Source organism: Engystomops pustulosus, chromosome 6 (genome assembly GCF_040894005.1).
Source record: "Engystomops pustulosus chromosome 6, aEngPut4.maternal, whole genome shotgun sequence".
NCBI classification, from domain to species: domain Eukaryota; kingdom Metazoa; phylum Chordata; class Amphibia; order Anura; family Leptodactylidae; genus Engystomops; species Engystomops pustulosus.
In genome coordinates this window covers 74,903,503-74,923,581 of record NC_092416.1, presented here as the reverse complement: position 1 = coordinate 74,923,581, position 20,079 = coordinate 74,903,503, and the positions used below count along the sequence as shown (strand labels likewise).

The 20,079-nt window shown below is 41.8% G+C and overlaps 1 protein-coding gene across 2 annotated transcripts in view; it reads left to right on the top strand.

Moving 5' to 3' along the window:
- The first annotated feature begins 1,482 nt into the window (after positions 1-1,482).
- PDE9A (phosphodiesterase 9A) overlaps positions 1,483-20,079 on the top strand; it is a 28,731-nt gene continuing 10,134 nt past the window's right edge. The window contains exons 1-15 of one of the 2 annotated variants that reach the window (XM_072113359.1): positions 1,483-1,724; positions 3,273-3,343; positions 3,460-3,537; positions 6,052-6,095; positions 6,174-6,228; positions 7,963-8,033; positions 8,562-8,646; positions 12,647-12,728; positions 13,314-13,388; positions 14,273-14,359; positions 14,693-14,797; positions 14,992-15,074; positions 15,238-15,394; positions 15,582-15,695; positions 19,865-19,969. In XM_072113359.1, the coding sequence (XP_071969460.1) occupies positions 1,662-1,724; positions 3,273-3,343; positions 3,460-3,537; positions 6,052-6,095; positions 6,174-6,228; positions 7,963-8,033; positions 8,562-8,646; positions 12,647-12,728; positions 13,314-13,388; positions 14,273-14,359; positions 14,693-14,797; positions 14,992-15,074; positions 15,238-15,394; positions 15,582-15,695; positions 19,865-19,969 (1,275 nt within the window). In that variant the 5' untranslated portion in view covers positions 1,483-1,661. Of the gene's footprint in view, positions 1,725-3,272; positions 3,344-3,459; positions 3,538-6,051; positions 6,096-6,173; positions 6,229-7,962; positions 8,034-8,561; positions 8,647-12,643; positions 12,729-13,313; positions 13,389-14,272; positions 14,360-14,692; positions 14,798-14,991; positions 15,075-15,237; positions 15,395-15,581; positions 15,696-19,864; positions 19,970-20,079 lie in introns of both variants that reach the window. The other variant, XM_072113357.1, reaches the window with a different exon arrangement.

Here is a 20,079-nt window from a genome sequence, read left to right as displayed (position 1 = left end):
TTTAAACTTCTATTCATTTCAGGCTGCGTTCACACGTTCAGGTTAAATTGCGCTTTGAAACACAATTCAATCGAAAAGGTGAGGTGCTTGTTCTAATTACATATGTGTTTCAACTGAAATGTTTGTAATCAGTAACAAATTTATCAGAAGTGCCTGAGAGCAGCACTATCAGAGCTCAGCTTTCATCTTCCCACAGCTGTTTAATTAAACCTGAGCTGAGTTTTTTCAGGATCTCCACTATGTGTCCACTCCAATATGTGTCCCTGCCGCTACCTTCACAGTGTCATGGAATTGTCACCTACACCAGGAGTGCCCCTGGGGGGAAACCTTCAACCTTCACACCCCCCTCCTCTTGCTTCACTTTGCCGGCCTGGGTGGGTGTGGATGAGGCCTACCATAGGACAAAGGCTCCCGTGTCAGCCTTGATGGGGTATGTTTACATGTAGCTCCCACCAGTCCATTATTTGGCGTTACAGTCCTGGTTTTACATTATATTTGTAAATATAATAAAATTCAATACAGGTAATCCACTACTTAAAGGGGTATTCTTGTCTAGGCACTCACATTCCGTTTGATAAATCTGCCATATATAAACATTTCTTCAATTAGATGTTATTAAAAAAAATGTTCCTGTGTGAAGATAATTTCTCATAAATGTAGTCATTTTGTCCCTTAGAAATGAGATGGCTTCCTCGGTTACGACCACGTCACAATTGAAGAAATGTTTATAAATGGAAGATTAGTGAAACTGAATGTGAATGCCCAGACGAGAATACCCCTTTAAGGACACCCGCCTTACAGACAACCCCTAGTTAAGACGGACCTCTCTGCCCACTGTGACCTCTGGTGAAGCTCTCTGGATGCTTTTCTATAGCCCCAGGCTCCAATGATCAGCTGTAAGGTGTCTGTAATGAAGCTTTATAGATAATCCTTGGTCCCATTACAGCAAAAAATTTTGAAAATCCAATTATCACTGGGATAAAAAAAAATTTGTCTGGAGCTACAATTATAAAGTATACAGTTCCAAATTACATACAAATTCAACTTAAGTACAAACCCAAGGAACCTATCTTGTACGTAACCCGGGGACTGCCATTTTCCATAGCCAGTAATAGATCTGATGCTCTCAAACTATTTTGGCGTCCTTAAGACAATAGTGTTGGGGGTCCCCCTAATCTCCAGGGCCATATGCAATTATTTGGGTTGCTTTATGGGAAAACTCACCACAGTGTACAGCCTATTTCATCCAGTGGTTTCTGGGTAACATTGTTCCATATTTAATATGTTCTTGCCATTTTGGGCAGATTCCTAGTATCTTCTTGCGTGTAGAAAGTCCCAGGTGTGTGCATGTAAAGAGGGCTTATTACAGGCGCCTTCCCATGACAACCAGATGTATTGTGACATGCGGCTGCAGTAATGACACTTCCCTTCCTGTCCTTTTGAGTGTGGCCTCCTTTTATATCTGGCTTGTAATAATAAATGATCAAAGCCGGCACAGGACGAGAGAACGCTGCACGCCAAGTACAGGTCTACGGATTATTAATTAGGCGAATTCAGTCACCAGAGACAAAGGCAACAAATCAATATTATGATCCTAGCACCGGGGGGAGAAAGCTGGAAGACCTCCTAACACAAGAGTAGGACTAGAGATCTGACCAGAGATGGGATCAGGAGCATCAGCCCAGAAGACCATTTACCTGGAGGTGGATGGAAAGGTGCAGAAGGTAAGGGCCACTCATGTGATACAAGGTAAGTGAAAGATTGTAGAAGGTAGCAAAGACACTTTAATAACAATTACATCATACTATTTTACTTTCTCATCATTTCCAATATCACTGTATGTCCTCTCCAGACCTGTTATTTCTCACAGCTGAGGGTTTGTTGTTATATATCAGCTTTGTTATAGTCAATTAAAGTAAAAATTGAAGAAAGTTTAATAGAATCTGAAGTGATATGATTGGCTATGCAGTTTTCACTGCTTAAACATATAAAATAAATGTGGTATGTTTTCCATACTTTAGCATGGAAAAAATAAAACATTTGGCTAATTGTTATATTACAGAACTGTGGCAGGAGGGCAGTTTTTTTTTCTTTAGATTTTTTTTCAAAAGTCAAAATGACTTCACTTGGTCCTCACTGTGTGAACCCACCCAACCTTAGAGTTGGTGCAGGATGTGATCAAAATTAATTTAAAACCGTATTCAAGACTAGTCTACCCGATGACAGTGGGTAGGTTATACATGTAAGACCAGCAGGGAACCCTAGTTTCTCATCTCTCCCCAGCCAGTGGGAGCTGAACATGCATTCTGCAGATCCCTACAAATCTACATGGGTACTGAATAAGCATTAAAACTGGACTGGAGGACAAAGAATATTCTAAAATAGAACTTTCTTACAGTAGTGGCAATGAGGTTGTGGAGTACAGGCGGTCCCCTTCTTAAGAACACCCGACTTACAGACAACCCCTAGTTCAAAACGGACCTCTGGATGTTGGTAATTTACTGTACTTTGGTCCCAGGCTACAATGATCAGCTATGGCAGTTATCAAATGTGTCTGCAATTAAGCTTTATTGTTCTGCCTTCCATACAAGTGTTACAATGGTGAAAAGATTTAAGTCAGCTTGCTTGCTCTAGCTGCTTATCATTGCGATGAATCAGACCCCAAGCACGGATCTGCTGTGCTGCATAACACACATGAGCAATACATGAGAAAAAAATGTAATCCGGTCCTGCATTTTGTTACCTCATGTTGTATCCTTCTACATGTTTTTACATGCAAGATGCAGATTAAAAATATACTTTTAAAGAATATTGTGAAGACGTCTCCTGAGCGGGAGTGGATTTTTTTTCTTTTTGATGTACATACAATTAAACCTAAGAATAAACCAACAGAACCTTGTATGTAAGCGGGTACTGCCTGTAGTCGTATTAGGATCTGGTGCCACTACTTTGGTCGTTTATGTAGACGAATTCATCATTTATGTACAAGTTCAGATTTCTCTACACGTTCAGGTTGTCTACAGATTTCAGGTTTAAAGCCATTTTTAACCTGAGAATGAGGAGCAGATTATATATACAATATATAGAGAGAGGACTGATGGTACTTCTATCTTGAATCTACTCCTGGATTTGAACATGATGGATATATCATATGTAATACACAGATAGATCTGACATCTCGTATGTGTAGCATGGGTGTCACACAAATTAAACCCTGCTGAATGATCACTGCTCCATCACCCATTCTAACGGGAAGAATTTACCTCCTGCAGATTAATTTCAGCCCGCAGAGCAATGGCAGCGACATAAAGCAAATATTGCGCACATCGTCCAGACTTCCCAGGTAATGGTCATGTACTACAATGCCAATACAAGCATACAATGTAACAGTCATGTGGAGAAAGGACTGTATATATAGTTGCATATTGGAATCATAAAATGATATCTATTTGTCACCAGACAGGCATCTGTTATCCTTGTGGACAATAGAGGCACCCTGATTGCCATTGACCCTACAATTCCAGCCAACTGCCAGAAGTAAGAACATTCATCTATCAATATATATACAGTATATATTGTTTAAAGGAAAAAAGTTGCCAGTAACTCCCCCGTATTATAAAAAGTTTTCCTATTTGTAAAAACATCCAAAAGACAACCAGAAGAAAAACATAGAAAACGTATCCACTTATCTTACATATTTGAGATCACATCTGACTAATATACAAAAATGATTTTTATACTCTAGTATACTACTGGATGATTTTTCCTATTAGCCACAAAAAACTGCATGGACTGTGGGGGTAGGGCCCACGATCCATGGAAAACAATTGCATGCTCCACCCCTACCTCAATGTAGCTTCACAGGCTGTTACAATGAGCAGTTACAGCTGTGTCTCACCCTTCCCCTGCTCCTTCCCTTCTCCCTCTGCCATGTGTAATCTAGCAGCATGCCATACATTAGTATTAGTAGATCATTTAGATGCTGCAAGAGGCTGTGACATGGGATAATAATTTATTGTCCAGAAAACAGGGGTACCGCACTCCTGAAAAAATGTGTGGGTGGTGCTTACGTCGGGTCCTCAGTCCCGATATGCAGAAAAAGAAAACGTAGCACACATCCTGTTTTAATTTTTATGCTTTCATTTTTTTATTTTTTATGCATTTGTTTAGTATTTGTAGCTCCACCAAAAACGGTTTTACAAAAGTCATATGATGTGATAACAGATCATAGGTTATTTCGACGTTTCGGTCTCAAACGACCTTTGTCAAGTGTGATCTGGGTTGAAAACTGTATGGGCTCAGGCTCTTTCCACCTGAGCCCATACAGTTTTCAACCCAGATCACACTTGACAAAGGTCGTTTGAGACCGAAACGTCGAAATAACCTATGATCTGTTATCACATCATATGACTTTTGTAAAACCATTTTTGGTGGAGCTACAAATACTAAACAAATGCATAAAAAATAAAAAAATGAAAGCATAAAAATTAAAACAGGATGTGTGCTACGTTTTCTTTTTCGGGATAATAATTTATGGCATAAACTCACTAACAGCAGCAATGCAAGAGTGGGTCATTGAAGGAAAGTGCTAAACATGAGAGATTGAGGCCAATGATTCTAATAGAAATGGAGTCACAAGAAATGGAATTCAGGGTTTGAGGAGTTATAAGGATGTTAGAGAAGTTGGTGACATGATGGTCCTTTGGTGCTTTTTGTTCATATATACTTGGATCAGGAAATGTACCATAGATTGTTGTACATGGAAATAGTCACAAAACTTTCTTGATGGTATTCAGATGTTTATGCCGATGTCTGTGAAGATATATTTGATATTTTTTGTTCAATACATGTAAATTCTTGTTCATGGAAATATAAGACATCCCCTGAATGTCTTAGCCTCTTTAGGATTAAAAATTAATGTAAGAAGCTGTCTTAATTTCGTGGAAACAGGGTAGTACAATTGCACAATAAAGTACACATGTCAATAGTACAAGTGAATGTAATAAAATTTCTGAAAAATTTACAAAGTTAATCCTGAATACTGTCTTGCACAAGCTCACTGAGGTACAGACTACAGAGATAGAAGCTGCTGGAAATCAGAATCCCCATGAACCTTATTACTCCTTGTTAGAGATGGACGAATCGATTTGAACGAATTGGAATTCGGTCCAAATTTCAGGGTACATTCGATTTGTTACGAATGTACCCTGTCATTTGTCATTGTGCCACCCTCTGACCTCCTGCTGCTGCTGCCACCTCCAAGCTCTATCATTGTGCCACACTGTGGCCTACCATGTTGCTGCCACCTCCAGAATTTGTCATTGTTCCACTCTGCGTCCAACTGACCGCTGTCTCCCTGGAACACCCTGTGATTTCCATAATGCTGTTTTCATCCTCCACCACTCTATGACATTGCCACTATGTTTGGTTTTCCCCTTCATTTCATCTGTTAGAAGGAATGAAAAGTTTCAGGATTGATAGCCAAAAGCAGGAGTAGATACAGAACACAGAGGACATGCAAATATCCCATTTACTGGTCATCTCTGTTTTGGATCAACTCCTGTTTGTTTTTGGCTTTAGCAATACTGATGGATTATTGACCGATTTGGTCAAGTTGGCCCCTGTAAGTGCCCATGGAATTGAAGAGTGAAGCGATTCTAATAGCGACGGCTGTCATGTGTGTGTCATAATAAAACACAGCATTGTTTGAAGACCAAACCACGCTCCCTATGCATACCTGTTTTTTAACAAGATTTTTCATGATTTGATTCGGGTCGAATCTAATTTTTTTGAAAAATTCGGTGAATTGGGTCGAATCGAATTTCAAACTAATTTGCTCATTTCTACTCCTCGTATACACACTGGTGTGGATTCCTGATTATATTGTTGATAGATGAGGTACCCTGTAAGACGGCCTAGTCCAAGTCTACACTGCCTTATTAGAGACACTTCTAACCCATTGTGTTATAACCTGGAAACCAGACATTACAATGTACTTCATTTCATTATGACAATATACATCTATAATATGACCACCTTCACTCTTTTCAGTTCTCCATACCGGATCATCTCTCAAGACACGTCTTCACGATCAGGTGACTTTTATATGATTGCATTCTTATGACTACTCTGTAACAATTTTTTTTCTAGAACTTTTCCATATTTCTTTCCAGAAAAAGAAGACCTTTTCCAGACACTCTTGGCCCAAGTTACAGAAGAATTTACAAGGTAGGTGACTCAGACAGGCTGAGAATGTAGGACATGGAGCCTTAGGGGACAGAGAAGGTGTATTTTCCCAATACAAAATCTATACCAATTCTTTAAATAAGTCCTATGCACGCATCTATTAATTCTTTAAATAATTTATTACAGTTTGGTGGCCTGGCAAAGATTTTGCACTGGGATCCATTAGCTTTATGATAAGCCCATGTCCAAGACACTATGTGAATGCTATTAGGCTTTGTTCACACAGGTGTTGAGGCTGTCCAATACGCTCTCCCTTATAGGAGAGCATAATAGAAACTAAAATCATAAGGTGTCGCAATATTTTTTTGCTTCTTGATATCGCAAAGGGATATGGAACCTGCCAAATGCAGATGTGAACTGATCTGAACATAATCATTTGAAGGGTATAACAGTTAGATGACACTTGGGTGTTGGTGGGTTTGTTCACAACTAGCAATCGAGAGATTATACACAGCTATTTCCAGAACTCAGCGGAGTTATAATCAGAAATAATCATTCCTATATCCTGTTACCCTGCAGCAGAGGACAGGCAAGTTTAATGCCTGTATGCAGTGACAGCCTTTTAGTGGTGACTGCAGGCAGCTGGAACTTTTTCATGTAAAACTATGATTGACAGGGCAGGGGATTTGGTATCTCTTATACTGCCATAAATGTATATAATCTAATATATAAAGCTGAGCTTATGTATGTGTGCCTGTTCGCTAAAGAAATCTACACCATCACACTTACAATCACAAAATTGTGCAATGCCAGCTCCTGTGATATTTCCAATTATTTGCCAAAAAATAAATGTTGGCTGTGTGTGACTTGCAGAAGAGAATTCCTGACTATGGAGAAATTAGGGATTTAAGAGAGACATTGGCTATGTATGACTGGCTGAGGAGAATTCCTGAGGGAGGGGGAGAATGAAGGACTTGAGAGAGATGTTGGCAGTGTGTGACTCGCTGAAGAGTAAACTATTCCCTTATTACCCCTTCCTCAAGCTTTACGTGCAGCTACATATTAGACTTATAAATATGCTACATAAGCACTGAGGAAGAAGCACTCATATAGGGTGATGTGTAAACTAAGTGAGAGGAACAGAATGAGAAAGTTTATAGATTTGAGGAGGAACAATTTAAGCATGGCTACACTGCTTTCTAACAGGAGTTTTAAAAAAAAGTTTATTAAGGGGCATTAAAGTTACTGACAGGTGACCTTTTAACATATGCTAATTCTATGGTGGTATATCCTGTCAATTAAATACAATAATAACACATTGGGGCAAATTTACTTAACCGGTCCTGTTGCGATCCCCGATCCTGCCGGTCCGACGAAGATGAAGTCCGGCCCAATTCACGAAGCTCGTGTGCCCGAGTTCCTAGATCCGTTGCTTCCTCGCCAGAGTTCACCTGCTTCTTCCCAGTGCTTGTAAGTGCGTGTCTTGCGACACAATTTGAAATGTTAAATCCCGTGCGTAGTCCAAATCCGTCGGGTTGTCCATCGGCCTGCCTCCGATTTGTGTCGCGTGCAAGCCAGCGCCGATGCGCCAAAATCTGGTCGCGTGCGCCAAAATCCCCTGTTAAATGCGGCGCGAAAATGCGCAGTGCGGACCCTAAGTAAATGAGCCCCATTATATTTTGTTTCAGCAAAGAACAGTTGTTTACTATCCCGGGCAACGCTAGGTACTACAGTTAGTTGAATATACATTTGAAGGAAACTATTTTTTTCCCCCAGAGCATTCAGAATTAGTGAGCTGAAGAGAGAAGTCTATGAGCGTCTGACAGCCTTAGAGCACAGGGTGGAAGGTGAGCAAATGGCAACAGATTCCTCCGCTGTATATGAAGTTATACTTTTGTAAATACTTCTGTAAATATAATCACCATCCAGTATAAATCTATTCATTGGTTGTGGTACAAATATAAAATCCTTAGTGAGTAAATTTCATATACGGTAGTATAAAGGCGGCATCGATATGAAAATGTGAATCCATATTATAGATGTAGCATTCAGTACAAATACATAACTATGAAATATTTTACACATATGATATCTTGACTAATAATAATGGTCAAAATATATTTGGCTTCAATTTTTTTTCACTTCACTTAAAATTATGCACATCAACTTATCAGCTTTTTCATGGTGGTTGCAAGGAGGAGTATTGACTATAAAGTCTAATGATAAAGGCCAAGCAGAGCCATAAGGGACAATGAGGCCACGTTTTGTGGTTAGGGCAGGGGTCATTGTAGTAAAACCTCTGCCGGTAGTACATTGGACAATGTATATGAAAAAAAAAGGCTTTGTGCATGTTGTGTCCTGTGCTCATCTTTTAGCCGAAGGTCGAAGAGCTATTGATATCGACAAGTGTAAACTTGAAGTGAAGAAGCTCCGAGATGAACTGGAAGAAAGAAGTAACAGGTCAGTGACATCCTGCTGTCTTGGCAGGTATGACTACCTCCAAAACCCTACTCTGGATACCCTGTTATTGTCAGCTCTCAATTTTTTGGGACATTGCTATGTTACAGAGATATTCAAGGTGTCACTATATAGAGCACTGCTGTATTATATTTATATTAGTGTCACCAGAAGGGGCACTGCCAAGTTACATGAATATTACAAGTATCCCTCTGTGGAGCAATGCAGTATTATCTGAATAATAGAAGTGTCTCTTTGGGGAGCACTGCTACGTTACATACATATTAAAGGTGTTCCTCACTGGGGCACTGCTATGTTACATGAATATTATAGGTGACACTATATGTGGCACTGCTATCAGTGGCGTAACAACAGCCGTAGCAGCCGTAGCGGTTGCTACGGGGAGCGGGCGGCACAGGGGATGAACAGCTGAGAAAAAATGTATAAATTCTATTTTCTTGTGCCCATCCTTCCAGTGTATTGCGGCAATGGGACCTCCCTTGTACATTAATACGGGCCCCTGTGCCGCCCTGTCCGCCCACCTTATCTGCGGCCGGCCGACTCTTCATATGCGGCCACTCCGCTCACTTCATTTGGCGCTGACTGCACCTGACAGCTCCATGGCCTGGCCATTTCATCTGTCGCCGGGCCCGCCTATTCGGTCCGGCCCAGTACGTGCGCGGCTGCGGGGATGACCCACTCCGTCGACGGCTGCCCAATCAACTCACTACCACGCCGGCCCAGTATGTGCGCAGCCGGCCCACACCGTTCGCGGCTGCTCGACCTGCTCACTTCATCCGCGGGCGCCTTCTACTTCCATTGCTTCCCGGGCGCGTAGGCCTGCGCGTAGCCTGCGCGTAGGCCTGCCCAAAGAAACCGCCACGCGCCGGCATGATGTCACAGCAGCCGGTCAGCAAGTCCCTATATATCTATGTATTGTTATATGAATGTATGCTGTATGTGTGTATTTACTGTACAGTATATCTTGTATGTATGTGCTGTATGTATGTGTGTCTGGGCGGTATGTGTGTATATACTGTATGTATATGCTGTATGTGTGTGTATGTGCTGTATATACCATATGAATGTGTGTATAAACTGCATCTATACGCAGTATGTGTGTAAACGCTGTATATACTATGTGTATCTGCTGTATATACTGTATGTATGTGTGTATGGGCTGTATGTGTGTATATGCTGTATGTGTGTGTATTTGCTGTTTGTGTGTATGTGCTGTATATACCATATGAATGTGTGTATATACTGCATCTATACGCAGTATGTGTGTAAACGCTGTATATACTATGTGTATCTGCTGTATATAGTGTATGTATGTGTGTATGCCGTATGTATATGTGTTATTTGTGTATACACTGTATATACTGTATGTATGTGTAAATATGCTGTATATAGATTCAGTATGTGTGTATATGGTGTTTTTAAACTGCATGTATGTGTATACACATTGATGTATGTATGCTATATGTATGTATGTAAACAGTATATATGCAACTTTGCATATATACTGTATGAGGTTACATTCACACGATGTATGCCCGCCACACCGCGTAAGGGTGAGGGGGGCCCCATGCAGAAATGTGCTATGGGGCGCTACCTCTCCTAGTTACGCCACTGACTGCTATATGCATATTAAAGGTGCCACTATATGGTGCACTGTTATGTTACAAGGCTTCCATCGGCACACTCTGCCATGATGACCTGACTGGTGGAGGGCTGCAGTTCTAGTGACTTGGTGTATGCCTTTTCTAATCAGGGGTACCACACTCCAAATCCGTAGGACGGTGCTTGTGTCGGGTTCTCAGCCAAAGTTACGTGGAAGGAAGAATAAAGCACACGTCTAAAAGTCTCTTTTTATCTTTTTTTAATCTCAAGTGATTATTATATAGAAGTGTTTTATATACAAGGCTCCACCATAGATTTCATGTGTCGGAATAAAGAAAACAACACTTGGTTGCAGCGACTTTTAGGTCTGTCTGACCTTTATCAAGCTAGATCTGAAAGCTTAGTAGAGTCCTGGTAGTATAGGGTGGTCCTATTCTACCAAGACTCTACTAGGCTTTCAGATCTAGCTTGATAAAGGTCAGACAGACCGAAACGTCGCAGCAACCAAGTGGTGTTGATCTGTTTTCTTTATTCAAACACATGAAATCTATGGTGGAGCCTTGTATATAAAACACTTGTATACACTCACCGGCCACTTTATTAGGTACACCATGCTAGTAACGGGTTGGACCCCCTTTTGCCTTCAGAACTGCCTCAATTCTTAGTGGCATAGATTCAACAAGGTGCTGGAAACATTCCTCAAAGATTTGCGAATTTGCGAATGCGAATCTCCCGTTCCACCACATCCACCAATCCAAAGATGCTCTATTGGATTGAGATCTGGTGACTGTGGAGGCCATTTGAGTACAGTGAACTCATTGTCATGTTCAAGAAACCTGTCTGAGATGATTCCAGCTTTATGACATGGCGCATTATCCTGCTGAAAGTAGCCATCAGATGTTGGGTACATTGTGGTCATAAAGGGATGGACATGGTCAGCAACAATACTCAGGTAGGCTGTGGCGTTGCAACGATGCTCAATTGGTACCAAGGGGCCCAAAGAGTGCCAAGAAAATATTCCCCACACCATGACACCACCACCACCAGCCTGAACCGTTGATACAAGGCAGGATGGCCGTGCTTTCATGTTGTTGACGCCAAATTCTGACGCCAAATTCTGTCGCAGCAGAAATCGAGACTCATCAGACCAGGCAACGTTTTTCCAATCTTCTACTGTCCAATTTCGATGAGCTTGTGCAAATTGTAGCCTCAGTTTCCTGTTCTTAGCTGAAAGGAGTGGCCCCGGTGTGGTTTTCTGCTGCTGTAGCCCATCTGCCTCAAAGTTCGACGTACTGTGCGTTCAGAAATGCTCTTCTGCCTACCTTGGTTGTAACGGGTGGCGATTTGAGTCACTGTTGCCTTTCTATCAGCTCGAACCAGTCTGCCCATTCTCCTCTGACCTCTGGCATCAACAAGGCATTTCCGCCCACATAACTGCCGCTCACTGGACGTTTTTTCTTTTTTTGGACCATTCTCTGTAAACCCTAGAGATGGTTGTGCGTGAAAATCCCAGTAGATCAGCAGTTTCTGAAATACTCAGACCAGCCCTTCTGGCACCAACAACCATGCCACGTTCAAAGGCACTCAAATCACCTTTCTTCCCCATACTGATGCTCGGTTTGAACTGCAGGAGATTGTCTTGACCATGTCTACATACCTAAATGCACTGAGTTGCCACCATGTGATTGGCTGATTAGAAATTAAGTGTTAAAGAGCAGTTGGACAGGTGTACCTAATAAAGTGGCCGGTGAGTGTATACTAATCACTTGAGATTAAAAAAAGACTTTTATACATGTGCTATGTTCTTCTTTCCATAATCAATTTAATTAAACACATCTGGACTCTAATGAAAGAGTAAACCATCTCAAGGCAGATCAGAAGGAAATGGACAGCATGTGAGTTAAGTATGAGTGACTCAGCAATAGGTCTGAATACTTAGGACCATGTAATATTTCAGTTTTTTTCTTTTAAAAATAAGCAAAACTATCTAAATTTCAATTATTTTTTGTCAAGACGGGTGCAGAGTGTACATTAATGAGCAAAAAAAAATTTTTTTTTGATCTTTCTAAATGGCTGCAATGAACAAAGAGTGAAAAATTTAAAGTGGTCTGATTACTTTCCATGCCCAGTGTACATGAATAAGAGTTATGATTATGCAATGCTGTGTTACATGAATATTATAAGTGCCACTATAAGGGGCATTGTTATGTTACATGGATATCGGCGTCATTATATAGGGCACTACTGTTACCTGTATATCCTTTGATTGGCCAGTGCACTATATGTAGCGCCGGTGTATTACAGGCATAGGTTGTCACTATGATGAATGTTGTTTTGTTACATTGATTAAGCCTCTTATACTTTTCATCTTTTCCAGCAGACTTAGCTGTCCCTGTAAATATTACCGCTCTGGAGACATAATCCGGATAAACCCCCGTAGGGATGTTCCCAGTTACCCCAAGGTAAACAAGTACATCAAACAACCAGGTTACATATAGTCCTGGTAACTAGATAATGCAAAGGCATAAGTCCAGCAGGTGAAATACGGTAAAATATAACTTTTAATGGATATGATAAAAAGTAGAGGACAAAAAAGTGATCCTACAGGGTGAAGATAAAATTAAATACTAAAATGCCACCTGCAAAAAATACACTTGGAAATCCAAAATAGTGACCCAGTTCACTGTCAATAGCATTTAAGATAGGGCCATGCAATAGCTTCTTGTGTATATACAAAAATTACACAATCCAGGAAGATATAGGAGTACTTAATGAAGGACAACCAGACAAGTTTCATACCTTTGGTGTCTCTGCATCGAAGGACACACTACTTTTTATATCTTGTCAGGCTGGAAAACATCCTGGAAGTGTAGATTCCTGTCAGGCATGGACAGTACCATGAGGTACATAGGGGTAGAGCAGGGTAGGAACTGTAGAAGATGTCGGTGAGAAAATTCCGAAAGTAGCCCTCAGTCTTATGACGTACATTAAGCAAAATGTATGGAAATGTATCTTCTACACATAGTATCACGTGTATGTTTCTACAGTACACTTTGTCTTCGGAGACCATTGAGACCTTGAAGAAACCCACCTTTGATGTCTGGCAATGGGAATATAATGAGGTATGTTGGGAAGTATTAATGTCAGTAACTTTGCACTCATGTTGTGAGGGGTCAAATGGAGCATATGTGAAAGAAATTATGTTGGTTGTAGATCTCCCAGTAGACAGCGGTAGCAGAATGTAAATTATATGGACCAGTTAGAAATATTTGCATTGCCCTAGCCTTTAAATTATAAGGTTCATCATAGTTGTTGACAAAGGTTAATGGCTTAAATATTGCAAAAAGTTCGACCTCCGGAAAAAAAACAAGGACAGAACAGTTCGGATGAGCTACTGAACCGGCACTCTCCCACTATAGCAACCAGTTCACATAGATAAAAAAGGTCAGTGCTCAACTCTTTTAAGTCACAGTTCACATTCAGTAGGTAATCTCACCACCTTCCCTTCAGCTAGAAATTGAGGATCTCCTAGGTTTCTCCTGCTCTTTCTCCATGTCCGTGGTGCACTCTTAGTCCTGTGCCAGAAGATAAATGAACAGTGCAGAATCCCAAGGTTCAAGAAGGATATTTTATTGTATATACTCACAGGATGGAGTTAATAAGCAAGCATGTACCGTAACAATGTAAAAAATCGCCAAACACCTTGCCCGACCCAGGTTTCGCCTCTTCAGGCTTCTTCCGGAGAGAACGAAGAAAGAGCAGGAGAAACCTAGGAGATCCTCAATTTCTAGCTGAAGGGAAGGTGGTGAGATTACCTACTAAATGTAAACTGTGACTTAAAAGAATTGAGCACTGACCTTTTTTTATCTATGTGAAAAGGTTAATGGCTGCCAAATAATGTCCTGGCTGCACCCTGTCTCCCCGCATACTATCTGTACCGCTGTCATATACTGTTTGGGCTGGTGGTAACGTTGCACCTGTTCACATTACGTTAATGTCTGCACAGATGCTAAGCTGTCTGGAGTTTATGTATCATGACCTTGGACTCGTGCGGGAATTCAACATGAACCCTATCACCCTGAAGCGTTGGCTGGTATGTACCCAAAATTAAACCAAATTTGCTGATAAATAAAGTAGGCTCAATCCCCACATCATCAGGAGGGGAGAGTATAGTTGAGTTTGGATCACCCTCAGAAGTTCTAACTTCTAACGGTACTTCTCATGGATCAGTAACAAGCCTACCACTGCCATAGCACACAGACTTCTGAATAGTAAATGTTACTACTAATACAACAAGAGAGACTATCTCCACATAATGCAGTGTAACTAGACTGATTTACTGTTCAGGAGTATGGAAAAGATGAGGGGCAGTGCCAAATTCAGAGAGGAAGTTACTTACTAAGATTTCTGTGATTTGCTCTCACAGTTGTGCATCCAAGAAAATTACAGAACCAACCCATTCCACAACTTCCGCCACTGCTTCTGCGTGACACAGATGATGTATGGGATGATCCATCTGTGCGAACTCCAGGTCTGGGTAATAGTAAAAAGTCCTCTGTGTGACCACCAATATTTCTGAGCAATAAACCCCTGGGGCAGTTATACTGGTTGTCACTGCAGGAGAGTGCTTCTATTAATAAATATTAGTAGTGATTGTTTCATGCTCATCCTGTAGCTAGATCCACTATATGTCTAATGTTTTCATTTTTTTTCACCATTGTCCAGGGTCGGTTATCACTTATGGAGTTAGGGATTCTTATGACGGCTGCTGTGTGTCATGATCTTGATCATCCAGGGTACAATAACACGTACGTTCTTCCCTCTATAAACCATAAATCCCAGCCCCAGGCTACCCACTGCAATGATATTGTCTTATGACATAACTGATTGCGAGCTGTTCTGTCCAGACCCATATGTATTCATATTTAGGAAGTAATAATTGTAAAATAATTATAATTGTTATTGTAAAAGGTACCAAATCAACGCACACACTGAGCTGGCAATTCGCTACAATGATATTTCGCCTCTAGAGAACCATCACTGTGCGGTGGCATTCCAGATCCTGGCACAACCAGAAAACAACATCTTCTCTAATATTTCCCCGGAGGTCTTCAAACAGATCCGGCAGGTCAGTATAACTGGTTCAGGCTTGTGCTATATAAACTTATTATAAATCAATCTATCTCTCTATCACAGTTAATTCCACTATTCGCTGATAAACACAGAGTGACATTAAAAGTTGAAGTGACTGTAAATATCATTTATGGAACTTTGACAAGGTCTCATTTTGATTACCATTTCTTCCTTCTTTTCAGTCCATCATTCGGCTAATTCTAGCAACTGACATGGCTCGGCACGGCGACATATTGGAGTCTTTCAAACAAGTTGTTTTTAACTTTGACTTTGGTAAAGAGGAACATGTAAAAACTGTAAGTCCCTAAGTGCATCCCCTAATCTCAGAGTCACTCCAAAGTCATAGGAGTAGCCTCTATTGCCATCTATAGCGGCCAATAAACCTGACTAGTGTATAAATCTGTTCAGTTTTACTCTCATAAGGCTCTGTATGAAAAAGGATTTATTCACATGTTGCTGTAATTTTCCAAATCCAACAAAAAAGTTGTTCCCTTAAGTACATAAACCACCCTGCCACCATGATGATTATAATATGTCATATATCTACAGAGCTCCTCCAGACACCTTCTTAAATGTATCTCTACATGAGGAAGGGTCTCCAAATGACTCACTGCAAGAGAAACCACCCCCAAGACCTCCGCTACATTCAACCACCTTTTAACAAGCGAATTAAACCCCTATTTAACTATGAAACAATACTAAGACACCGCCTATCCAATAACAGGATCTTACATAAAGTATATAAATAACATGGTAACAATGTAAAAGATAAATGACAAAATAGACTGCAAAAAACATACCCCTTGAAGAAAGTCTATGAGGGTCAGTAAGCTGAGGGTATCCGCAAGAAGTACCCCCGCCGCAATGTTCTGGCTCGGGGGCCTTATAAAAGTATCACGGACACCCAAAACTGTAATTCCCAGTTCCCATTTTAGGGTGTGACCATTATCTATTTTGTGTTGCTTCATTTCTTACCGACCCTAATAGACCCGCCACATGCGTACAGTATTAAAACCTTACTGCTGTGCACTCTGCCACACTTGAATCCCCTTCTCTATACCTTCACAGACTCCTAGGGCTCACAAATCCATCCCTGTGTCATTTAAGTGTATTCCGTCTTTTTTGAGGATCTGTATTTTCTAGTTAGTCGGATAGCTACACCCCCCTAACCCAAAATAAAAGGTTAGATGACTAAAGACCCAGGAAAGCAAACCAATCAAAGAGGGGGAGGGTATTGCAGGGAGGAGGGGAAAGGGCAATTTCGAAGTGTACCTGTTACCACCCACTACCTTGCGAGCTGCATGGACTGTCTCAATTGACTCCCGAAAATCCTGCAGCTTGTCTTGAGGCAAGCGGCATTCCATTGCCATGGAGTCGATTTTGATGCCCAAGAAAAAAATGGTGGTGGCTGGGCTTTCTGTTTTTTTGGGGGTTAAAGGAACACCAAAATCTGCTGCTACACTTTGTACTGTAAGGAGCAACATGGAGCAAACATGAGAGTCAGCTGGACCTAAACTTAAAAAATTACATAAGTAATGAAGGTCGGAGTCGCGACCCGGCCAAAAGCGACTTCCATGAACAACTTGTCCCAGGTGTTCTTTGGCTGATTTTCTGTCGAACATATAACAAGAGCAGTGGTAGATGGAATTTTAAAAACTGATGAAAAACCCTCTAACAAAAACTGAGTGCCGATGCTATCAGGGTAATTATTTAGATGCGGGTGCATATGCCTTACTAGAGCCGGCGTCTTCCCTTTTTCTAGCAGAACTGGGGGCATGACTTCTTACTTTCCTGAAACAACACGTGTTGAACTTGGGATGCGATCCCCCGCAATGAGAACACTCATGCTTAAATCTGTACATGTTCCCAAAGAGGCATGCGCCCTCATTGAATTGCCAACAGCAACCAGGTTGATTACCGGGCACAGAAGCAATTTTAATTCCCTGTGATGATGGCAAGGGGTCCTGTAGGAAAGGATTGGGGCCCTACTCCTGCCGCCACCATCAAGCTCATCTTTAAACTAACATCCCTGTGGTCCCACCTCATGGACGCAAGACCTTACGTTGACTAAATTGCTTATCCTCACACTACCTAACATAGCAAACGCCTGAAACCAATTATTTAAAGTTTGCGAAACCCATAGATACCGGCGCTTCTCCTCATCCTCTTCGCTATAAACCTCTGGGTGATGTCTATTGTGGTTACATTTTTCAAGAGGGAGTAGCGAAATTTTTTTTCTCTTGCTTTAGATAGGAACCTAATGGACCCTCGAAGGAAACATAAATTTCACTCCGAGCGCCGAGCTTTCAAGACATGGTTCAGGGGAAGCTCCGGTTTCCACAGGGGCGACCACAGACATGGGCTCTGGTAACGCCTGTGATGACCATACGGAGGTTGCCTGTACCAATTGCTCTACCTACTAACTCCTGGAAACTAACTCCGATAACTGTGAGACCCGGGGAGGCAAGGAACCTGACCCAACCCTTTCTATAGAATTAGGGGTACAAATGTGAAGGAAAGGTAGGGAAAGGAGAGCTGTGCAGTACTCACCAGGCTGCCCCACAGGGGGAAGAACAGTCGTTGGGCTTGAGCCTGCAGCAACGTTCGGAAACTGGTCCTGGGGGGAGACTTATCGGATAAGCATCTTTAGGTGATTGGATGATGGAGCACAATTGAGATAGGTGCCGCAGACCAGGAGATTGATGGGGAAACTGGAGCTGATGTTGGCTGGCTATGCACCATAGCTGAGAACTGGTGGTGTGGGGACCTTGGGAAAGTGCAAAGCCTGGTTCCCTGCTGTGGACACAAGGGGAGGTGTAGGGTGGGATCTAATTCTTACCCATTCACTGGTTGGCACATGGTGAGGTGAAGGGGACCGCCATGTCTGGATGCTGGAGAGGTCTGCTAGGGCTGTAGCACAGCTCTGCACCAGGACTTGGAGGACCTCCCGATGTTGGAATTTGAGGAAGGGACCCACCGACGCCGGAGGCCCTACCTGATGTACCTCCCCGACGCGTGCTTCAATCGCAGATGGCCCTTGACATATTTATTTATTTTGCATCTTGTATAAGGGTCCTATAGTGCATTTTTATATACTATTTGTACTTTTACTTACACATATTGATACTATTGAAGATTGTTGGGGTCTGCTACTTAGCTATACCTATTTTCTCATCTGGGATATATTATTTTATGAATTTATTTTATGTATTTCTGATAAAGACTATTTCTTTGATATTATGCTTGATTAGACTGGTCTTCTCTTGTTAGTTTTCAGTGCTTTGGTTTGTGGTATATTTTGGAGAGAGTCTAGAGCCAGTTAGTCAGGTTGTATTTTCAATCTTGTTAAAATTTAAATATTTTGGCCATAGTATTATATTGTTGTACTATTCTTATCTATGTTTGCAGCTTGGACAGTCTTTTCTACTGTCATTGGCGTATAAGTGGACCTCAAGCGCCAATAACACATAATCCATAAACACATGAGCTCATGTCCGTTGTTTGCAACCAGTGATATGCACAGTTTTTGTTAAAATTTTAACAATGAACAGAGAGGCTCTGGAGGGACAGAGATAAACTGTAAGACTCTCCTAAAAAAGACAAAGTTAGTAATCTGATATCACGGTGCTCCCACGACCCACGTCTAGGGTTGCGAGCTCACCCTTGATCCTCCAAGTGCCCCTGCACCCCGCAGTAAGATCTTACCTCTCCCCATTCCCATCCGGCGGTCAAGCAGTAAATTTAAAGGGCCAGTGCACCGCTGATTGATGCTGGCCCTTACAGGAAATGGATAAAAGCCGGCATCTCCCAGCATTCCCTGCCGGATCTTCATGCTCTGTGCTGTTGAAAAAGCTTGTATCTTTGCCTTGTGCCTGTGATTTTATTTACCATTGTGACCCTGGACCTGTTCCCGGTTACGCTCCTCCGCTGCCAGCCCTGACCTTCTGACCCTGAACCTCTGCCGCCTGTCTTGACCTGCTGCCTGTCCCCGAACACGAACTTGCTTACCGACTCTGTACCTCTCCCTGGCTGCCACCGCAGACAAAATCACACCTGTGGAACGACCTGGTGGTACAACGCCGCAGCAAGCTCAACCCGCTTTGTGGCGGGCTCTGGTGAACACCGGGTGCCACTTAGACTCTGGTCCCAGGTGTTGGCTTGTGTCATCGTCCGTGGTGGTCCAGTGGGTCTACTACCCTGGAGCCTGACACTTGAATCATATAACCAATAATATATAAATAGTAAAATGTGCACATTGATTAAAACAAGCCATGAATGCTGGACCTGTGATCTAATAATAGTCTAAGAAATAAGCTGAGAGATATGTATATACTCTATATTTATTTATTGAATGCTATACGTGATACTCATGCTGCTCAGATACAACTGTATGTGTTTTTGATCTATCCCCCTAAAACAACACCCAGCATCATATTAATCATTGATGTTGTTCTTTCAATCTCAGCTGCAGATGATGCTAATAAAATGCTGTGATATCTCCAATGAAGTGCGCCCCACAGAGGTGGCAGAACCCTGGGTGGACTGTCTGCTGGAGGAGTATTTCATGCAGGTCTGTATAATAGATTTACTGTGTATGTTAGTCTTGTAGGATGCACTACAATAAGCCTGAGCTTCGAAAGTAGCTCCATGAAGACCTGTCACTTCCCACAGGATCCATTA